This window comes from Piliocolobus tephrosceles, chromosome 8, assembly GCF_002776525.5.
Source record: "Piliocolobus tephrosceles isolate RC106 chromosome 8, ASM277652v3, whole genome shotgun sequence".
NCBI classification, from domain to species: domain Eukaryota; kingdom Metazoa; phylum Chordata; class Mammalia; order Primates; family Cercopithecidae; genus Piliocolobus; species Piliocolobus tephrosceles.
The window spans coordinates 104400389-104417486 of NC_045441.1; the positions used below are offsets into that span (position 1 = coordinate 104400389).

General features: G+C 37.7%; 1 protein-coding gene across 2 annotated transcripts in view; it reads right to left on the reverse strand.

Moving 5' to 3' along the window:
• The window catches only part of DOCK4 (dedicator of cytokinesis 4), a 473748-nt gene that overhangs the window by 51036 nt on the left and 405614 nt on the right, over positions 1–17098 (reverse strand). For both annotated transcript variants that reach the window (XM_023228190.3, XM_023228191.2), the window contains exons 32-35: positions 15426–15511; positions 10616–10711; positions 9659–9719; positions 5092–5185 (exon numbers count right to left, since the gene is read on the reverse strand). In XM_023228190.3, coding sequence (XP_023083958.1) covers positions 5092–5185; positions 9659–9719; positions 10616–10711; positions 15426–15511 — 337 coding nt within the window. The remainder of the gene's footprint in view (positions 1–5091; positions 5186–9658; positions 9720–10615; positions 10712–15425; positions 15512–17098) is intronic.

The window sequence follows — 17098 nt, forward strand, 5'->3', positions numbered from 1 at the left end:
GACAGAAAAGTTCCCCATCAATTTCACTGTCTCCAAGGACAGAAATGAAGATATAAGAGAGAAGAATAAAATGTTACATGGGAAAAGAACTGATTTCTTATGACTTTGGGGAACATAAACACTGCAAGTTGAGTAAACAAATGGGATTTACCCGTTTTTGAAATATAATCAGACAAATTTGGATTTTATTTCAGAGAACCAAAATATATCTGTTATATATCTGGAGTAGCTTATCCTCACTTCCGTCTTGCGTTTTTTTTAATGAACTTTAAAATTTTTTTAAAAGTTTACTTTATTTTTTCTTTTTGAATTGAGAATTACCAATATTGAGAAAGAAAATCTGCTAATCAGGTGTTAATATTTAATAATTAAAGGGTACATTAATTTGTGATGCATTTATTTAAATATCACATTGCTAGGCACTATTCTAAGAATTGAGAAGACTAAAGTAAGAAAAACATCACTGTGGGCTAGGTGCGGTGGCTCACACCTGTAATCCCAGGACTTTGGGAGGCCAAAGCGCATGGATCTTCTGAGCTCAGGAGTTCGAGACTAGCCTGGGCAATATGACAAAACCCTGTCTCTACCGAAAAAAAAAAAAATTAGCTGGCTGTAGTGGCATGTGCCTGTGGTCCCAACTACTTGGGAGGCTGAGGTGGGAGGTTTGCTTGGGCTTGGGAGGCAGAGGCTGCAGAGAGCCGAGATTGTGCCACTACATTCCAGCCTGGGCAACAGAGTCAAACCCTGTCTCAAAAAAAGAAAATATCATTACTGTACTCAAAGGACCCTTTAACTGAAGATTATCCATATATACATGCATGCATGTACATACACAATATATAATATATAATCACATAATATGCAATTATTAATTTTAAAAAAAAGTTTGATAGGTACTTTAATAGAAATCTGGGGCCGGGCATGGTAGCTCACACCTATAATCCCAGCACTTTTGGAGGCTGAGGCAGGTGGATCACCTGAGGTCAGGAGATCGAGATCAGCCTGGCCAACATGGTGAAACCCTGTCTGTATTAAAAATACAAAAGCTTTAGCTGGGCACGGTGGCAGGCACCTGTAATCTCAGCTGCTCAGGAGTCTGAGGCAGGAGAATCGCTTGAACCTGGGAGGCGAAAGTTGCAGTGAGCTGAGATTGCACCACTCTACTCCAGCCTGGGCGACAGAGTGAGACTCTGTCTCAAAAACAAAACAAAACAAATCTGGAAAAAATGCAATGGGAAAAAAGAGATGGGAAAAATTACTCAGCCTACGGGAGGATTGTGGGGCACGGAGATGGTGAGAGAAAGAGAAGAAAAAGAACTTCAGGAGGGGGATGGCTGCATGGAAAAGGGGGCGAATGAGCTGATCCTGAAGGATGAAAGGAGGGTATGTGGTACAAGCGGTAAGATAAGGCTGAATAGACAGGCGTTGGTTCAATTACAACAGACCTTGAATAAAGAATTTGAAGTTTATTTTGTGGAACACATACACTGACAAAAGAGTGATATCTAGGGAAGGAGTTGGCAAACTTTTTCTTAAAGGGCCAGACAGTAAATAATTTAGGCTGTAGTCTTTGTCTCTACTACTCAGTTCTGCCACAGTGGCGCAAAAGCAGAAACAGACAATACATAAACAAGTGGGCATGGGTGAGCTGTTATAAAACTTCCCTTACAAAATAAGGTAGCTAGCCTGTAGGTTGTAGTTTGCTGACTCCTGTCCCAAAGAGTAACTGGTGATAGTCCAGAGGCAGTCAGGTGAGAAATGATGAAGGTCTAACTGAGGCAGTGAAGATGGGAACAGTGAAAAGGAAATGGTTTTGAGAGATTTCTAGGAAACAGAATTAATAGAACTTCATGAATGATTATTTGAGGGAGGCTAGAAAAGTCAAAGATACACCAGGGTCTTCTGACTGAGTAAACAGTGATGTTACTAATTGAGACAGTGGAACCTCAGCTAGAGGAATGTGTAAATTCTGGGAACACAAGTACCATTTCAGAAAGGATTCCCTTACTCTTTTAAAGCTGGGGGAGGAGCCATGATTCAGGAGTTCCTTGGAAGAACAGTGTGGCAAAAGACCAAGATTCGTAGTTCCCAAATCTAATTAAAGGATTCTGCTTAAGATGGAGTACATGCATTCCATCCTCTCTCTCCCACTGATTACAACTAAACAGCCTGGAGAGACTATATAACACAACTATTGGAGGACTCTGAAAAGTAAGAAAGAACAGGTGGCCTGAGGAAAAAAACTAATACTCAAAGAATGACATACCACAGTTAATTCTGTTTTTATTTTTTGCCTTCCATATCTCCTGGCTTAGACTTCCTTGTTTCCTGGAACTGCAAATGGGAACAGACAGAAAAAGCTCCAAGAAAAGTTTCTTTAGTCAGAGTACTGGGTAGAAGATCGCCTGTGGGGTGAAGCTCTGTAGAAATTTCTGGCCTCACTCTGAGTCTCAGAAACAAAGCTGCACAATGCAGGGGTAGCAGTGGGTGCAGTGGCAGTGGCAGTGGAAGTAGTGCCTTCTATGAGCTCTCTTCTTTCACTGCTTTGCTCACAGAGAGACCAATTGCAGAGAGAGCATCATGGTATGAAGAGGATCAAGCCTTGGCTATATAGCCAGAGTACTAGGAAAGGAAGTTCTTGGGAAACAGGAAGAATGGGGAGGATCACAGAGGGGAGGGAGCTCAAGAAAGGGATGCTAAATTCTGTATATGAAGTCAGACTCATCTCCAAGGTGCACAAGTGTAGAACAAACCAATGGATCAATATAACAAGGACTTCTATATATTAAAATTTAAAAAGTTAATGTCTTCCTAAAGATTTTAACAGAATCCAGAGTCCTAGAACATAATATTCAAAAGCTCTAGAATATAATCCAAAATTATCTGACTTTTAAAAAACTAAACAACTCTCAAAGGGCAAAAGCAATGAAAAGATGTCAACCCCAACTTGATACAGATGTTAGAATTATAGACAAAGACTATGAGGCAGTTATTATAACCATGCTCCACGAAGTAAAGGTGAACATTTTTGAATAAATAAAAAGATAGACATTCTTTTCAAAGAAATTGAAGTTGTAAAAAGAAAATAACTACACGGAAATTTTAGAACTGAGTAATACAATAACAAAAATAAACATTTCACTGGAAAGGCTCAATAGCTGAATGAAGTGACAGAAGAAAATCAGTGGACTTAAATCAATAGACATTAGTGATCTGAAAAAAAAGGAAGAAGAAAAGTTGAACAAAAATGAACAGAGTTCCAGAAACCTATGGAACAATATCAAAAGGCCCAACATTCATGCCATTACAGTCCTCAAAATGAGGATTAGAACTGGTAGAGAAATACATTTAAGGATATAAATGCTTGAGAACTTCCCGAATTTGGTAAAGGAAGTAAATGTACAGATCCAAGAAACTCAGCAAACCCAAACAAGTTAAACTAAACACGAAAATCATGCCCATACACATAATAATCAAACCACTGAAAACTAAAGTCCTGAAGACTACTAGAAAAAAGTTACAAATTTCATGTAGGTGAGTAATTTATTTTTATTATTTTTTGAGACAGGGTCTGGCTCTGTCATCCAGGGTGGAGTGCAGTGGTGTGATTTTGGCTCACTGCAGCCTCTGCCTCCCAGGCTCAAGTGATCCACCTCAGCCTCCCAAGTAGCTGGGACTACAGATGTATACCACCATGCCTGGCTAATTTTTTGTATTTTTGGTGGAGATAGGGGTTTCGCCACATTTTCCAGGCTGGTCCGTAACTCCTGGGCTCAAGCGATCCACCTGCCTTGGCCTCCCGAAATGCTGGGATTACAGGCGTGAGCCACCACGTCCAGTCTCAAAGGTGAGTAATTTAAATGACTGCATAGTTTTCATTAGACCATGAAGGCCAGAACACAGTGGAATTATATTTTTAAAGTACTGAAACAAAAGAACTGTTCACCTACAATACTGTATCCAGCAAACATATCCTTCAGGGATGAAGGTGAAATAAAGACATTCTTAGATGAAGGGAAACCAAGAAGATTCTTCACCACTGGACAAGCTCTTCAGGCTCAACAAAAATATTATAAAAACAGTAGGAGCCTGGGAACTTCATGAATGCAGAAAGAATAACAGAAATGGTAAACATCTGAGTAACTAGAATAAAGTATTTTTATCCTCTTAAATTCATTAAAATAGGTATGACTATTGAAAGGCAAAAATTATGACATCATCTGTGGGACTTTCAATGTATGTAGATGTAATACATATGACAACTACAACATACAGTGAGGAGGATAATGAGACCTACATAGTTGTAAAATTCCCATATTTAACTTTGATATGGTTTGGCTGTGTTCCCACCCAAATCTCATCTTCAATTGTAGCTCCCACAATTCCCATGTGTCATGGGAGGGACCAGGTGGGAGGTAATTGAATCATGGAGGATGGTCTTTCCCATGCTGCTCTCATAATAGTGAATAAGTCTCACGAGATCTGATGGTTTTATAAGGGGGAGTTTCCCTACACAAACTCTTGTCTGCTACCACGTAAGATGTGCCTTTTGCCTTCCACCATGATTGTGAGGCCTCCCCAGCCACGTGGAACTACAAGTCCATTAAACCTCTTTTTCTTTTTCTTTTTTTTTTTTTTTTGAAACGGAGTCTCGCTCTGCCGCCCAGGCTGGAGTGCAGTGGTGCGATCTCGGCTCACTGCAAGCTCCGCCTCCTGAAACCTCTTTTTCTTTTTAAATTACCCAGTCTCAGGTATGTCTTTATCAGCAGTGTGAAAACTGACTAATACAAACTTGAAGTGGTAAAATATTAACTATAAGCAGACTGTAAGAAGTTATGTATGTATTTTGTAATCCCAAGAGCAACCTCTGAAAAAGTATGCAGAGATATAGTCAAACAACCTACATGTGTGCCTATATGTATCATGTATATGATATATATAGAATCTGCAGAAATATATATTCAACTAAAAATAAATTTTAATTTTAAAGTAGAAATATTTGAGTCTTCCACTCGAATTATAAAAAGCGTAGGAATGATCATGCTTAATATACCAGCCCCTTCCCCAATCTAAGCCAAAAGACAGAATTACCTGTAAAGTTCTGTGCTTTGAGATGCAGATCATAGAGTTTGTGAATGTAGCGTATGTACATCTCCTCCTTGTTCAGTTCAGTCTTATAGAAGTTCTGTAAAATAAGAGTACAGGTATGGATAGTTCCTCAACAGTCTGGCCTACAATTATCTGCCTTTTACTCTGCTAACGTTCCATGTCTGAAGCCAAGTGAACTGATGCATTTTTCCATGTAAGTATCTCTAAAAATGAAGTAAGGTGGCTCAGTGACAGTGTCAGTCATTTCCCAGCAATTACTGGATAAGTTGGTATCTTGTTATTATCAGGTTATTATCCCTGATTCCTATTTCTTTACTTTTTATGATTTTTTGTTAGTTTAAATGTCAATGAACAATCAGCCTGTTCGACTAAAAAAATTAAGAATATGTAACAGATTAAACCATTTATTAATTTTGTTGATTTATATTCAAAGGACAGTTTCTTTCATTTTAAATTTCAAAGATATTTTGCTCTAAAGAAAAAAGTCTCAGCTGGGCACAGTGGCTCATGCCTGTAATCCCAGCACTTTTGGAGGCCAAGGTGGGTGGATCACAAGGTCAAAAAATCGAGACTATCCTGGCCAACATGGTAAAACCCCATCTCTACTAAAAATACAAAAATTAGCTGGGTGTGGTGGCACACACCTGTAATCCCAGCTACTTGGGAGGCTGAGGCAGAAGAATTGCTTGAACCAAGGAGGCAGAGGCTGCAGTGAGCCAAGATCATGCCACTGCACTGCAGCCTGGTGACAGAGCAAGACTCCGTCTCAAAAAAGAAAAAAAAAAAAAAGCAAAAAGTCTCTAAGACATACAGGTAAGGATGAGTAAAAGCAATGTAAAAGAATGTGAAGGAAGGTAAATAAAAAGGCTCTTTATTTTTAAGATGTTATTCTGCATTTCCTACGTGTTGGACTTCAAATGTTTTTGGTTTATGTCCAAAACATAAAGGGACTAAGAGATTTTATTTCAAATTATTATTATAGAAACATGCTTACTGAAAATATTTTGTTTCCTAAGAAGTATTTAGATCTTAGGAAACATCTCTAATATGTTTTTAACAAAAACTCAACTTTTACTTACCTGGACACATTATGTTGGCTATTTCATTTTTAGACAGAGTCTCACTCTGTTACCCAGGCTGGAGTGCAGTGGTGCAATCTCAGCTCACGGCAACCTCCGCCTCCCGAGTTCAAGTGATTCTCCTGCCTCAGCCTCCTGAGTAACTGGGATTACAAGTGTGCACCACCACACCCAACTAAGAATTTTAGTAGAGATGGGGCTTTGCCATGATGCCCAGGCTGGTCTTGAACTCCTGACCTCAAGTGATCCACCTGCCTCGGCCTCCCAAAGTGCCGGGATTACAGGCATGAACCACTGATCCTGGCCTACGCTGGCATTTTAAAGGCATACTCAGAAGCATCCAAAGCTAATTCTTCACCACATTATAAAGCACATGAGTCCTCACTGAACTTAGTCAACATAAAAGTGAATATAAATGAAGCTGGGTTCTAGTAAAAGCATAATATTGTCAGTCTCCAAACAAGACATATTTAGTGAACAAATCATTGTGCATTAGGAAATCTCTGCTGGAGACACTTGAACTACTATCACTACTTATTGTTACTGTTTTAATTGATGCTAGTTGGTGTGCGGATGAAGGGGAAATCAGTGACGAGGGAATAAATCTGTTGACTTGAGGGAGTGACAGGGTTTTCTAAGGAGGAAAGACCAGGAATTCTAAAAACGTTTTAAAGCTGATTAGCGAGACAGGGCTTTGGTAATAATGGACCAACCTAGCAAATGTGGCTGTTGAAATGGTACTTGGGATTGAAGCCTAAAGATCTGCTATCAAATGTACTTTCTGTTCATTACCTAATAGGTGTCCGTTCTTCAATCTGAAGACTCTTCCAACTTTGAGACACTGATATTAAGTCAAATACAACATAATTTTTTTTTCAATTTATACCATTATCCTCCTTCTTTTACTCTTGTCTCCTGTAGATCTTGGCATTCTTTAAAAAGTTCAGTAAATAATGCTATTCATGTCTCTCTTATTATAACCAAAATCATTTTAATTAGCAAGAATTGTTGTACCATAAACACAAGTCTAACAACTCCACAGCAGGTTTTTATATTATTAAAGGATGATTTGCTCTAATAGCTTTCTGGTAAGAAGCAGCTTTGAGAACAAAACAAGCAATCACTCTAAATAAATAGTTCTCTTAAAAAAAAATCTCCAGTCAGATGATAATCTTTCAAATGTCTGACAAAGTGTGTGACACGAAGAACAAAACAATAATTACATTTCCTAGTTTTAGTCATATCAAATATTACTTTTTTTAAAAAAACAATTTAACTCCGATCTTGTAATGGATGCCAAAGCTCTCCTGAAGACAATCTGGAATTGACTTTTCCAAAGAGTTAAGAGAAGTCTCCAAGAGGAGGTGAGTAACGGAAGAGAACCACATTGCTACTAGAAAAAATCAAGAACTTTCCATGTGGAGTAGAGGCTAAAAAGATTAGCTTCAAAGTGATATTTTTGGTTCTTTAATAAGTATTCTTCTGCTAGTCTGAAATAAGTAGAGCTTTCAAAGTGTTAAAATTTTCTAGAAGGACTATTCTTGGTCAGTGCAAAGCTATCAGGATAATGTCCCAAGTGGTTAGTAATGTGGCCACTGATTATACTATATTAAATCTCAGGTGTATTCCTACTGGGAGACTAGAGTAAATACATTAAGGGCAAAGCATTAATTCTTTCATCCAAGGAAGTGATCTCTTCTTTTATACCAATTGTGGAAATGAACATAAGGTCTATATTTATTTGTTCATCTCCAAATGGAAGGTACTTGTGAAAGAAGATGGAAGAATGGAGAGCATTACTTTGGGGAAAGGTAAAGGCTTTGAGGTTATTTACGAGACTTTGTGCCTGGAGTTGAGGCAGAACCAGGGTTAAGAAGACAGAGAAGACCTAAAGCTTATCAAGCACTTAGCTTTTCTCCCAACACTGACATACAAGCAGAGACATTGGAGAAACTCAGGCTGAAGGTCTTGACTGTGATAAGAGGCTGGCAAAAGCAGGTAAGAAACTGGAGAATCAACTAGGACATTTAAGAGAGGGAATGACTATGTTCAAGGTTAGAAATGAGTATTGAGAGCAGAGGTCAATGGTCTGACCCAGTGAGCCTGAGCTGATGGCCTACAGGCTACCGTTGGGTCTAATGAAAACATTATGGAAGAAAGTGAACAAGATATGGCCTGATAGAGGATGCTTAGGTTTCACTCTTTTTAGGGACCGATATTGGAGGTGGAGATGTAACAATTAGATTAAAAATGTGGAGGAGGCAGTGGGTATGATAAAGACGAATACCATCATAGACTCAGAGATGAGGAGCAGTGCAGCAAAAAATGAGGAAAATAGATGAAAAGACAGTCACAAGAAAGCAGAAGCCCTGAGCTTTGAAGACGGACTGTGACAGAAGTAGACAAAGTAATACAAAACAAAAAGATAGGAACTGATGAGCTAAGAAAAGACAAAATCAAAGTAGGGACAAAAAAGAATTTCAAGGTGCAAGCAAATAGAGAACAACATGGTATGTGAGGAACTCAAATGATCAGAGTAAGGATAAGGATAACTATGCAGGACTTAGAATGTAATAGATGGCGAGGATTCATTTATTCTACAAAATATAACAAAAAGAAACCATGGGATTCATAAATATAGAACTAGACTTTTCCTGTATTTCACATTTTCCTGTACTTCAGATCTGATTAAAGGAACTTATCAAAAACATTAAGTTGACTTATGCTAAAATATGAAAAATAAATGTCTAAATGTAGGGCCACTCCTTTGCTTTGTGGTAAGAATACCATTCTATTTAATAGTTAGTTATGTGACATTTTATATAAATTTTGGCTTGCCCAGGACAGCTTTGGATTAGCCTGTTATCCTTACAGAATGTTTAATTTTACTCTCAAAAATGTCCTGCATGGTCATCCTAGTTATAAAGCAAACCTTAACAAAAGTGCTATTATGAATTCAATTTGCAAAAAAGCTAGAGTGAAAATTAGCGTTGTTAAATAGAAAACTGTCATTTGTTCAGAAAAGAAGAGATCACTAATATTTAAGAAAATATGGACTGCATATCACTCTTGTGAGAAAGGAAAAGAAGAACAGAAAGAAACTGCTACACAAAAGTAGAAAGACCTCTAACGGGACACAGTGCTTTTTCCTAGGACAGTAACAAGACGCTAGGAGGGTGAAGTAGTGCAACCAGGGAACCAAACAGCATCACTCTGGGATCCCACAGGGGTCTCCTATTAGGGCTGTGGGGAATGCAGGGGATGCACTTTGTAATGTCGGGGACTGAGGATTTCCTGGGCTTTAATTTAACCTGTAGCTCACTATGCTTCTCTTAAAAACACTTGTAAATTTAGAAATAACTCTTCTAAGAAACATCACATTGCAGATTAAACACAAACAAAACAGTATTTCTGGGGAAAAAAATACCAGTATTAGGAGAAAAGGAAAAAAAGGGGAATAGTTTACTAACCAGAAGGCTAACTGTGCAGCCAATCTTTTTGCCATCTACCTCTCCCATTTTCATGCAGTCCCTAAAAATAAAAAGCAATAGTCAGAACTCAGAACTTCCTTCCTAGGGGCAAACACAATTTGTTCTTTTTGGGGGAAAAAAAGAAAGAAAGAACGAAAAAAAAAAGAAGCCACTTTTAGAGACCAGAGGCAATTTGCATGCTCCAAGGACTGATAATCTAATTCTCTGGGGAATCTGGGGAGTCAGAGACTCCTGAGCATCAGCTTCCATTAAGAATTGCATTGCCATGTCAAGATTATGCTCCCTCTCAATGGACATGGGCTCAGGAAGTTAGAGCGAAAGTGTGTTATTGTACGCTTTCTACAGTGGGATGAGAAGTGGTTGGTAAGCCTGGCCACTAACAACGAGAGTGAGGGTTTCATTCCTAAAATAAAACCAAACCACCATGTATTTAAGTGGGATGAACTACTTTAACAGTTTAGATAATATAAAAATAAAAAACATAGGTCTACGGAAGGTGACAGTGTAAGTTTCATCCCACCCACGTCCCCTTTTTAAGAGAATAGCAAGACTGTACAATTCTCCGTTACACTGTTTTCACCCGAAAATGGATTGGTTCTACTGGTTCTAGGGGCTAAGTTTAAATAACAAAATAAAGATTCTTTTTTTTTTTTTTTTTTTTTGAGAACTCTCAGAGACTCTGAGAATCCTCTCAATTCACCAAGACTTTGAAAGAACTATCAAAAAGCAAAACAAAGCAACAAAAAAGAAGCAAAAGCTCAAATTAACAGCTCTGAACCAGCTGGTTAGAAGTTCATTATCTTAGTACACCAGGTTCCATGGTCTGATAATCAACTGAGTGATACACAAGATTGGAACTTTGATTGTATTCTATTTGATTTTCTAACTGGAGTTTAGCATGAACTGGAGTTCACAAAAACATGCGACTTGGCTTACCTGTAATCTAACAACCTCTCCATTAGACGAGTTACAGTAGCAATTAATGAAACACCACTTTCCCGCCATGTTTCCCGCTCAATTTTCTTTAGTAGACTGGAAAAGAAAGAACCCGGGGCATTTTCAACATTTATTTTTATCAGTCACCATGACAACCACTTTACTTTCATCAGTACCTTAAATGCCTTAGCAACCACTGCAACATCTCACAAGTAGCACAATTTGCAAACAATGTCTTACCTAGGATAGGGACCAAATAGTGGAATTCTAATCCAGGAAGCATTGACAAAGCAAATTGATTTTCAGATTATCCAAGTCATAAAATACAAACACATGCATATAATCATATTTTCAAAATATACAAGCATCTCACAGCTCAAAGACATTTTTTCCTAGCTTCTCTCTTACACTAACAGAGGCTTGCGTCTTACCACATCAAATAACACTGCAAAAAGCAAAAACAGGAGCGCCTCCAAGTTTACTTTTAAGCAAGATCTTGCTTTATTCACATAAAAATATTTTCCTACCTCTCAGTGGAATGCATCTTCATCCAAGCAATTTTACTGCAATGCAACTGCTACAGGAAAATCCTTGTACAGACGGTATGACGTTTTGCGTTTTTTCCTTTCACTTAACATTTGCCCACTCAATACATATTGTACTATCTGTGCACTCACTCAACAGTTTCATTCATTATGTCACTGATCACAGAGGATTTTCTGTGTGGTTGTTAGAGCAGACTGATGACAAGTATCGAACCACATCTCTCCTCCTACATTTTCCCTAATCCTAAGCACCTTGGAGCAGAGGTACTATGTAAACACAAAATAATAACAATCATGATAATTAGAATCTGTGTTACTTTCACTCCCACCTCTCAGCAAATTAACACAGTACTTGGCAAAGGCTTTATGATTGAACTTTCCCCAAAAGATAAAAGTAAGAACATAAGTATGGCAATATGTGGATACTTCCCTACCCCTCGAAATTTAATGATCGTCATTTCTGTCTAGAATCTTATTTGTCTTTCATCTTAATTTCAGGAATAAGAGAGAAAACATTTCTTACAAGCACAATCTAAGCATATCATATATGTACTTAGTTCAAAAATAAACATTCAAGAAGTAAGCTGTTTTGTCAAAGCTTTCTCTTGTCTGTGGCTATGTTCTCTCCCAAGTTTTCTCTCCATCATCCCCCATCTCTTTCTCTTGCTACTGGCATTCTAGTGCCCAGCCTTCTGTCTTGTCTCCTCCTCTGTTTCCTATGCATCCCTCATCCTGTTTTTCTGGTTAATTCTAAACTGTTTCTTAGGTTAAGGGTGGAGACTGCATATGGAAGGCATGGAATCTGCCCTGACCAGTCCTGCAGGGGAAGGTCCCCTAGTTTGTTTAAAATGTGTTTTCTTTTAAAAACTCTGAGCAGCATCTGTTTCAGGCTTAAATTGCAAATTGTATTGAACTCAAATGAAAATCTGCCTGCCAAAAAGCCACGCGGAATGATGTTAGAAATTTCCCCGTGACAGCCTACACCTCATACTTTAGAGGCTGAAAAACAAAGAACTCAAGTTAGGTAATAATTCTAAAAATACATGGAGACTTCTTTTATGGGCATAAGTTTCATTAATTTGCACAGACTTCTGATGCAGTAAGAACTACACAATCGTCTTGTAAGAAGAGGCAAAGTTATGCACAGCCTGTTTCCTTGACTAACTCAAGACCAAATGCTAGGACTGAGTCTAAAACCCAGATCATCTGTGTGCTCAGCCAGCCTGTTCCCTCTCTAGGGAAGCTTGCCATTTCCGTTTACCTGATACAAACTGAGAAAGAGAGGCTATCAGCAAGAAGACAAGAGTCTTTCTAGGTAACCTGGGTGAGAGTGGCTATTTTCATTTGCTCTATGATAACGCCCATGTGCCCACATTGAGCATATAGTGAACCCTAATAACAGCAAAAGGGGGTTTCTCATTGCTAATTGATAAGGCTGCTCTGTTCTGTGCAATAGAAATTCCTAACACTGGGAAGCAAGATAATGGCCCTGTAGGGATGACACTGCTCACCAGGTTTTCACTCTATGAAAGAAATTTGTGTGTGTGTCGGGAATTTGACCCTCAATCTCCTTCTCTTGGTATCATAACAGGGTTATGTAGAAGTCATCACTCTAATACATAACAACTGTGTCTGTACATGCTCTTTTTTAATCCAAAGAGAAGAGTTAGAGATGTAAGGTACGGTGTCACATAGTGAATTCTCTGTCTCCAAATGGTAATTAAATGTGTGATCACTAAAAATCTTTGAAATAATGTGGAGTTTTACTGAATTGTTTAGAACTACACAGGAGAAGGCAGAGTGAAAGACTAAGAAAGACCTGAGATGAATGTTACTTCTTCTGGAAAGCCCCTTTGGAACCCCCAAGACTGTAGGTAGACCTACTGTGTGCTCCTACAGCACAGTCACTCCTGCATGCCCAGTCCTGGGAAGTGCCCAGTAAATACAGTGGAATGAGCGAATCAAGCGGAGCCAGGGGAAGCAGAATTTAGTTGTGATACTCTCTTCTGGATATTGCATGTCGGTGTCTATAATCCAGAATTTCAGTGTTATCAAAATGAATACATCTTTTTGAAACTTATTTCAAAAAGATGTAGTATGCATTAATGAAGATAATGTTTGGGCTTAGGGAAAGACAAGTTGAGTTTTTAGGAAGGAAGGTACTAGACAAATGTAAAGTTTTACTCCAAGTGGGCCATTTTGGCAAGCACTACAATTTAGAAAGCAGTGAACTACTTACAGCTTTTCAGCTTCAGAACAAATTTTAAGAAGTTTTAGACATGAATTACACAGAACAAATGAGAATTTGTACCATATAACGGCATGTGTTCTTAATTCACATAGTGTACAGTGACTCATTGTGATTATACTAATTCATTGTGATTTCTGTTGCCAAAAAAGTAATTTATTGTTTCCTGAAATAAAGTAATATTTGCACCTTCTTTCTTATGCTCAGGTAGTAATGACACTTAAGTATCACTTTAGATTTGATTTATTCCCAATATGCTGATCATAAAAGCATGAAAGGAAATTATTTATAGTAGCATTTCTAGTAATATCCTAAAAATCAACAAAAGTATAAAAATCTCTGTTGAATGAATCAGACACCTTAAAATAGTCCTAATTATAGAGGCTTAATATTTTAATTATTGGTTTGATTCTAATGTCGAGCTACATCTTCTATTTCAAAGTCATATTTATACACAAGCAGTTGAAATGGCATACTATCAAGCCTTTATTAAAGTAGATAAGAGGCACTAAAGAACTATGTGAGTATTTATTAATCTTGTGAATTTGTTATAAATAATTAATCACAAATCTCAAGAGATTCATTTCACTGAGTGCTTTCTCATTTTGGTTCTTTGTTCAAACCAAGGACTAGTAACTGAAATGAGAGCAGTTTTCAAAAGCAATTTATTATACTGCATGAGATTTTAATCAGAATTCTTGCTAAACTCCAAGCTGTCATAAAAGACTGAAGCTTTGCACACTAGAATGAATGACGTCTTAGTGAATAATTATGAAAACTTCTGGTTTAATTACCATACCAGAAAAAAATGATATTGTTCAGAATCCAGTACAAAGAATATATTTTATCACCCACCACCACCACAGGAAATCTCTATACCCTTCTTGGCTTTTCCTTTTAATGTAATTTTCTTAAAAGCTTCAAGATAATTTTTAATCAGGCATGCTAAAATCTATCTAACCTATTAGTCACTAATAATATTCCTCAAGCCTATATATTAATGTTTCTACTGTTGTAAATTCACGATCATAAAATGAATTACAAAGTTTTGGACCTGGCCATCAATACTAAAGCACTGATACTTAGTTTTGGGTGATACTTGGGCATAAACACAAACACAAATATATTTTGTTATAGAAAAATGTGTTACTGAATTATTTTGCACTTCTGAAAGAACTGCAAAAATTTTTCAAGCACAATAAGCGAATTCTTCTTGCAAAAAGAAATACTTAGCACATATGTTAGATTTGAAAATGACTAAGATCCATAGGAAACTGTAGAGAAAGCAAGTGCCAGAAGTGAAATCCCAAAGCACTAAAACATTCTCACTGTATCTTCTGGCCATTTAAACACAACACATGAATACCTGGTACAAGCAATTCATCCTGTGGCTATGATCAGATTCTATGGGTAGGGCAACCTTAAAGTCTCTTTACAATATTCCATTATTTCTCTATCTTCCATGCAAATCCAAAATACAGAATTTACTAAAAGTGATTTGCTTCTGAGACATTCTAATAAAATGCATTTAGGAAGCAATTAATGCTGAGTGAACAATCAGTATTAATGAATTAAATCAGGTGTTGAAGAACAAATGCAAGCTAGGTTAATTTTCCAACAGCAAATCAGCATCAGTATCTTGCTTTGGAAAGAAGTGCACACAAACATTACAATCACTCCCCTTTTGCCCTCTCCCACTTATAACCCCACTTAAAATCATTATCTTGCAGCAATGGTTTTAAAATTATCAGGCATGAAAAGAGTGAGATTTGTTATGTAACATATGCAACCTGTCCTAATCAGAGATTAAAATAGGAAGACATGCCTAATCATCAACATAATAAGATCCATTCGCCAGAGTTAGGCAATTATCCTTTATTTCACACTCCACGAAGACAAAGCACTCCTGTGAGACCTAAGCTGTCTTTGCAGCTCTCAGCTATCGTGGTGCAGAGAGGCTCAGTACTGACACCAAATCCCCAGAATAGAATCAACTTGAGATAAACATATTACTCACATACTGTTGAAGAGCTCGCGGTATGTTTCGTCACCTTTGCCTTCTGACATCAGGCTATCCAGTTTGTCAATTAGCTTGGCTTCCACCTGAAACATACCCAAATATTATTCTCTTTCCTCCCCTTCACAAGTAGGATTTCTAGGCAAGTTAAAACATATTTATTTATGCCAAGGAAAAAGCCATGGTAAATTGTGTGAAAGTGACATTATCGGCCACGGCTAATAGTAGGCATCTCTTGGGAATTCTAAGGGACTAATCTAGATAGAGTTAGTTGACTTCACATTCCCGGCTGGGTAGCGTTTATTGCTGCCAAAGACATCTATCTATTTGTTGATTCAAACACAAATGCTTGCAGCCCAGTTTAAATGTTTGAATTCTTTTTTAAGAGCTATAAAAACTGGCAAGTCTTGTTTCTTTTTTCTTTTTTTTAAACATCACTATATATAAGGACATCAGGAAACTAACATATCCACATACATTAATTTAAATCTTTGATGTGTTTTACATCTATTTTCTTTCTCAAAACAGTTTGAGGTTGCACTAGATCTTTGCTGAAGTTGAGAACTTGCCTTACCCACGTACAGATGGTAGATCCACAGCAATAGTCTAAGTCAGCAATAAGCAGCGAGAGAGAAAGGACATATTTCCTGAAAACTGTAGTCAAAACATTTATATTTTCCAGGATGTAAATCCTTTGGAACTTGAATATCAGGAATGGAAAAATATTCCTTCATCTATATCTATCTGAGGTAGAAGAGACAGAAAATGAAAAACTTCTCTATGGCCAGAGAGAGTTAAAACATTTAGGGACTGGGAGGAATATTTGACTTTGTCAAAAGACTAAGTCCAATTATTACGCCTTTAAACCAAATTTCAATCAAGAGGTAAAGACAAGGGGGAAGGAAAATGGAGTTTTCTTTCCTAAGTACAATTTCTAAATAGTCTTTCATTCATTTATCAGCTTTCTTGTAAATAAATGTGTATACCAATACAGGCGAAACACCCATGCTTTTGGCAATAGGAGGGTTCCATGTCTGCAGTCAGATTGCTTGACCAGTTGACAACCATTCCTGAGATTTGAGGGAGGCTTCTTCTGGAGAAGCATGAGGAAGTGCCAAACTCTGTGGGCACACAGGTTTGTGCCATGAGTGTGTGAACAGACAGTAGGCCTACTATCTCCAAAATGAAGGACCTGGCAGGGCAAAAGCAGTGGATTCCTTAAGAGATCTGCTTTTGTAATAAGAATGCCTGTTTTCCCAAAATTGGAGCATAACTGTTAGAACCTATGTCAATGAGAAATGGTAAGCTCATTCCCTTGGAATTTCCTTTGTAAGAATTTCCACAGCTCTTTCCTCTAAATTCTCAATGCTTCAAGCAAAGAGCAATAAAACATACTGTGAATCAAATGCTCAAAGCTAAGCGATTCGCCAAATACAATGTGCAGACCACCGAGAGCTCAATGAGTTTAATCATTAACTCTTGATTCTTCTGCTCTGTGTGCTCTGTGTCCAACTGGGTGCAAATAAAGTCTCTGCAAGTTCTTAAATACAGATCTTGGAAATCACAAAATTTTTCAGCTGAAAAGGAATCAAATGGTTTTCAGGGCTTCACTGGAGGCTCAGGACAACACAGGATGTGAGAAGTATCCACGGCTGTGTGGCTTGGGAGTGGAT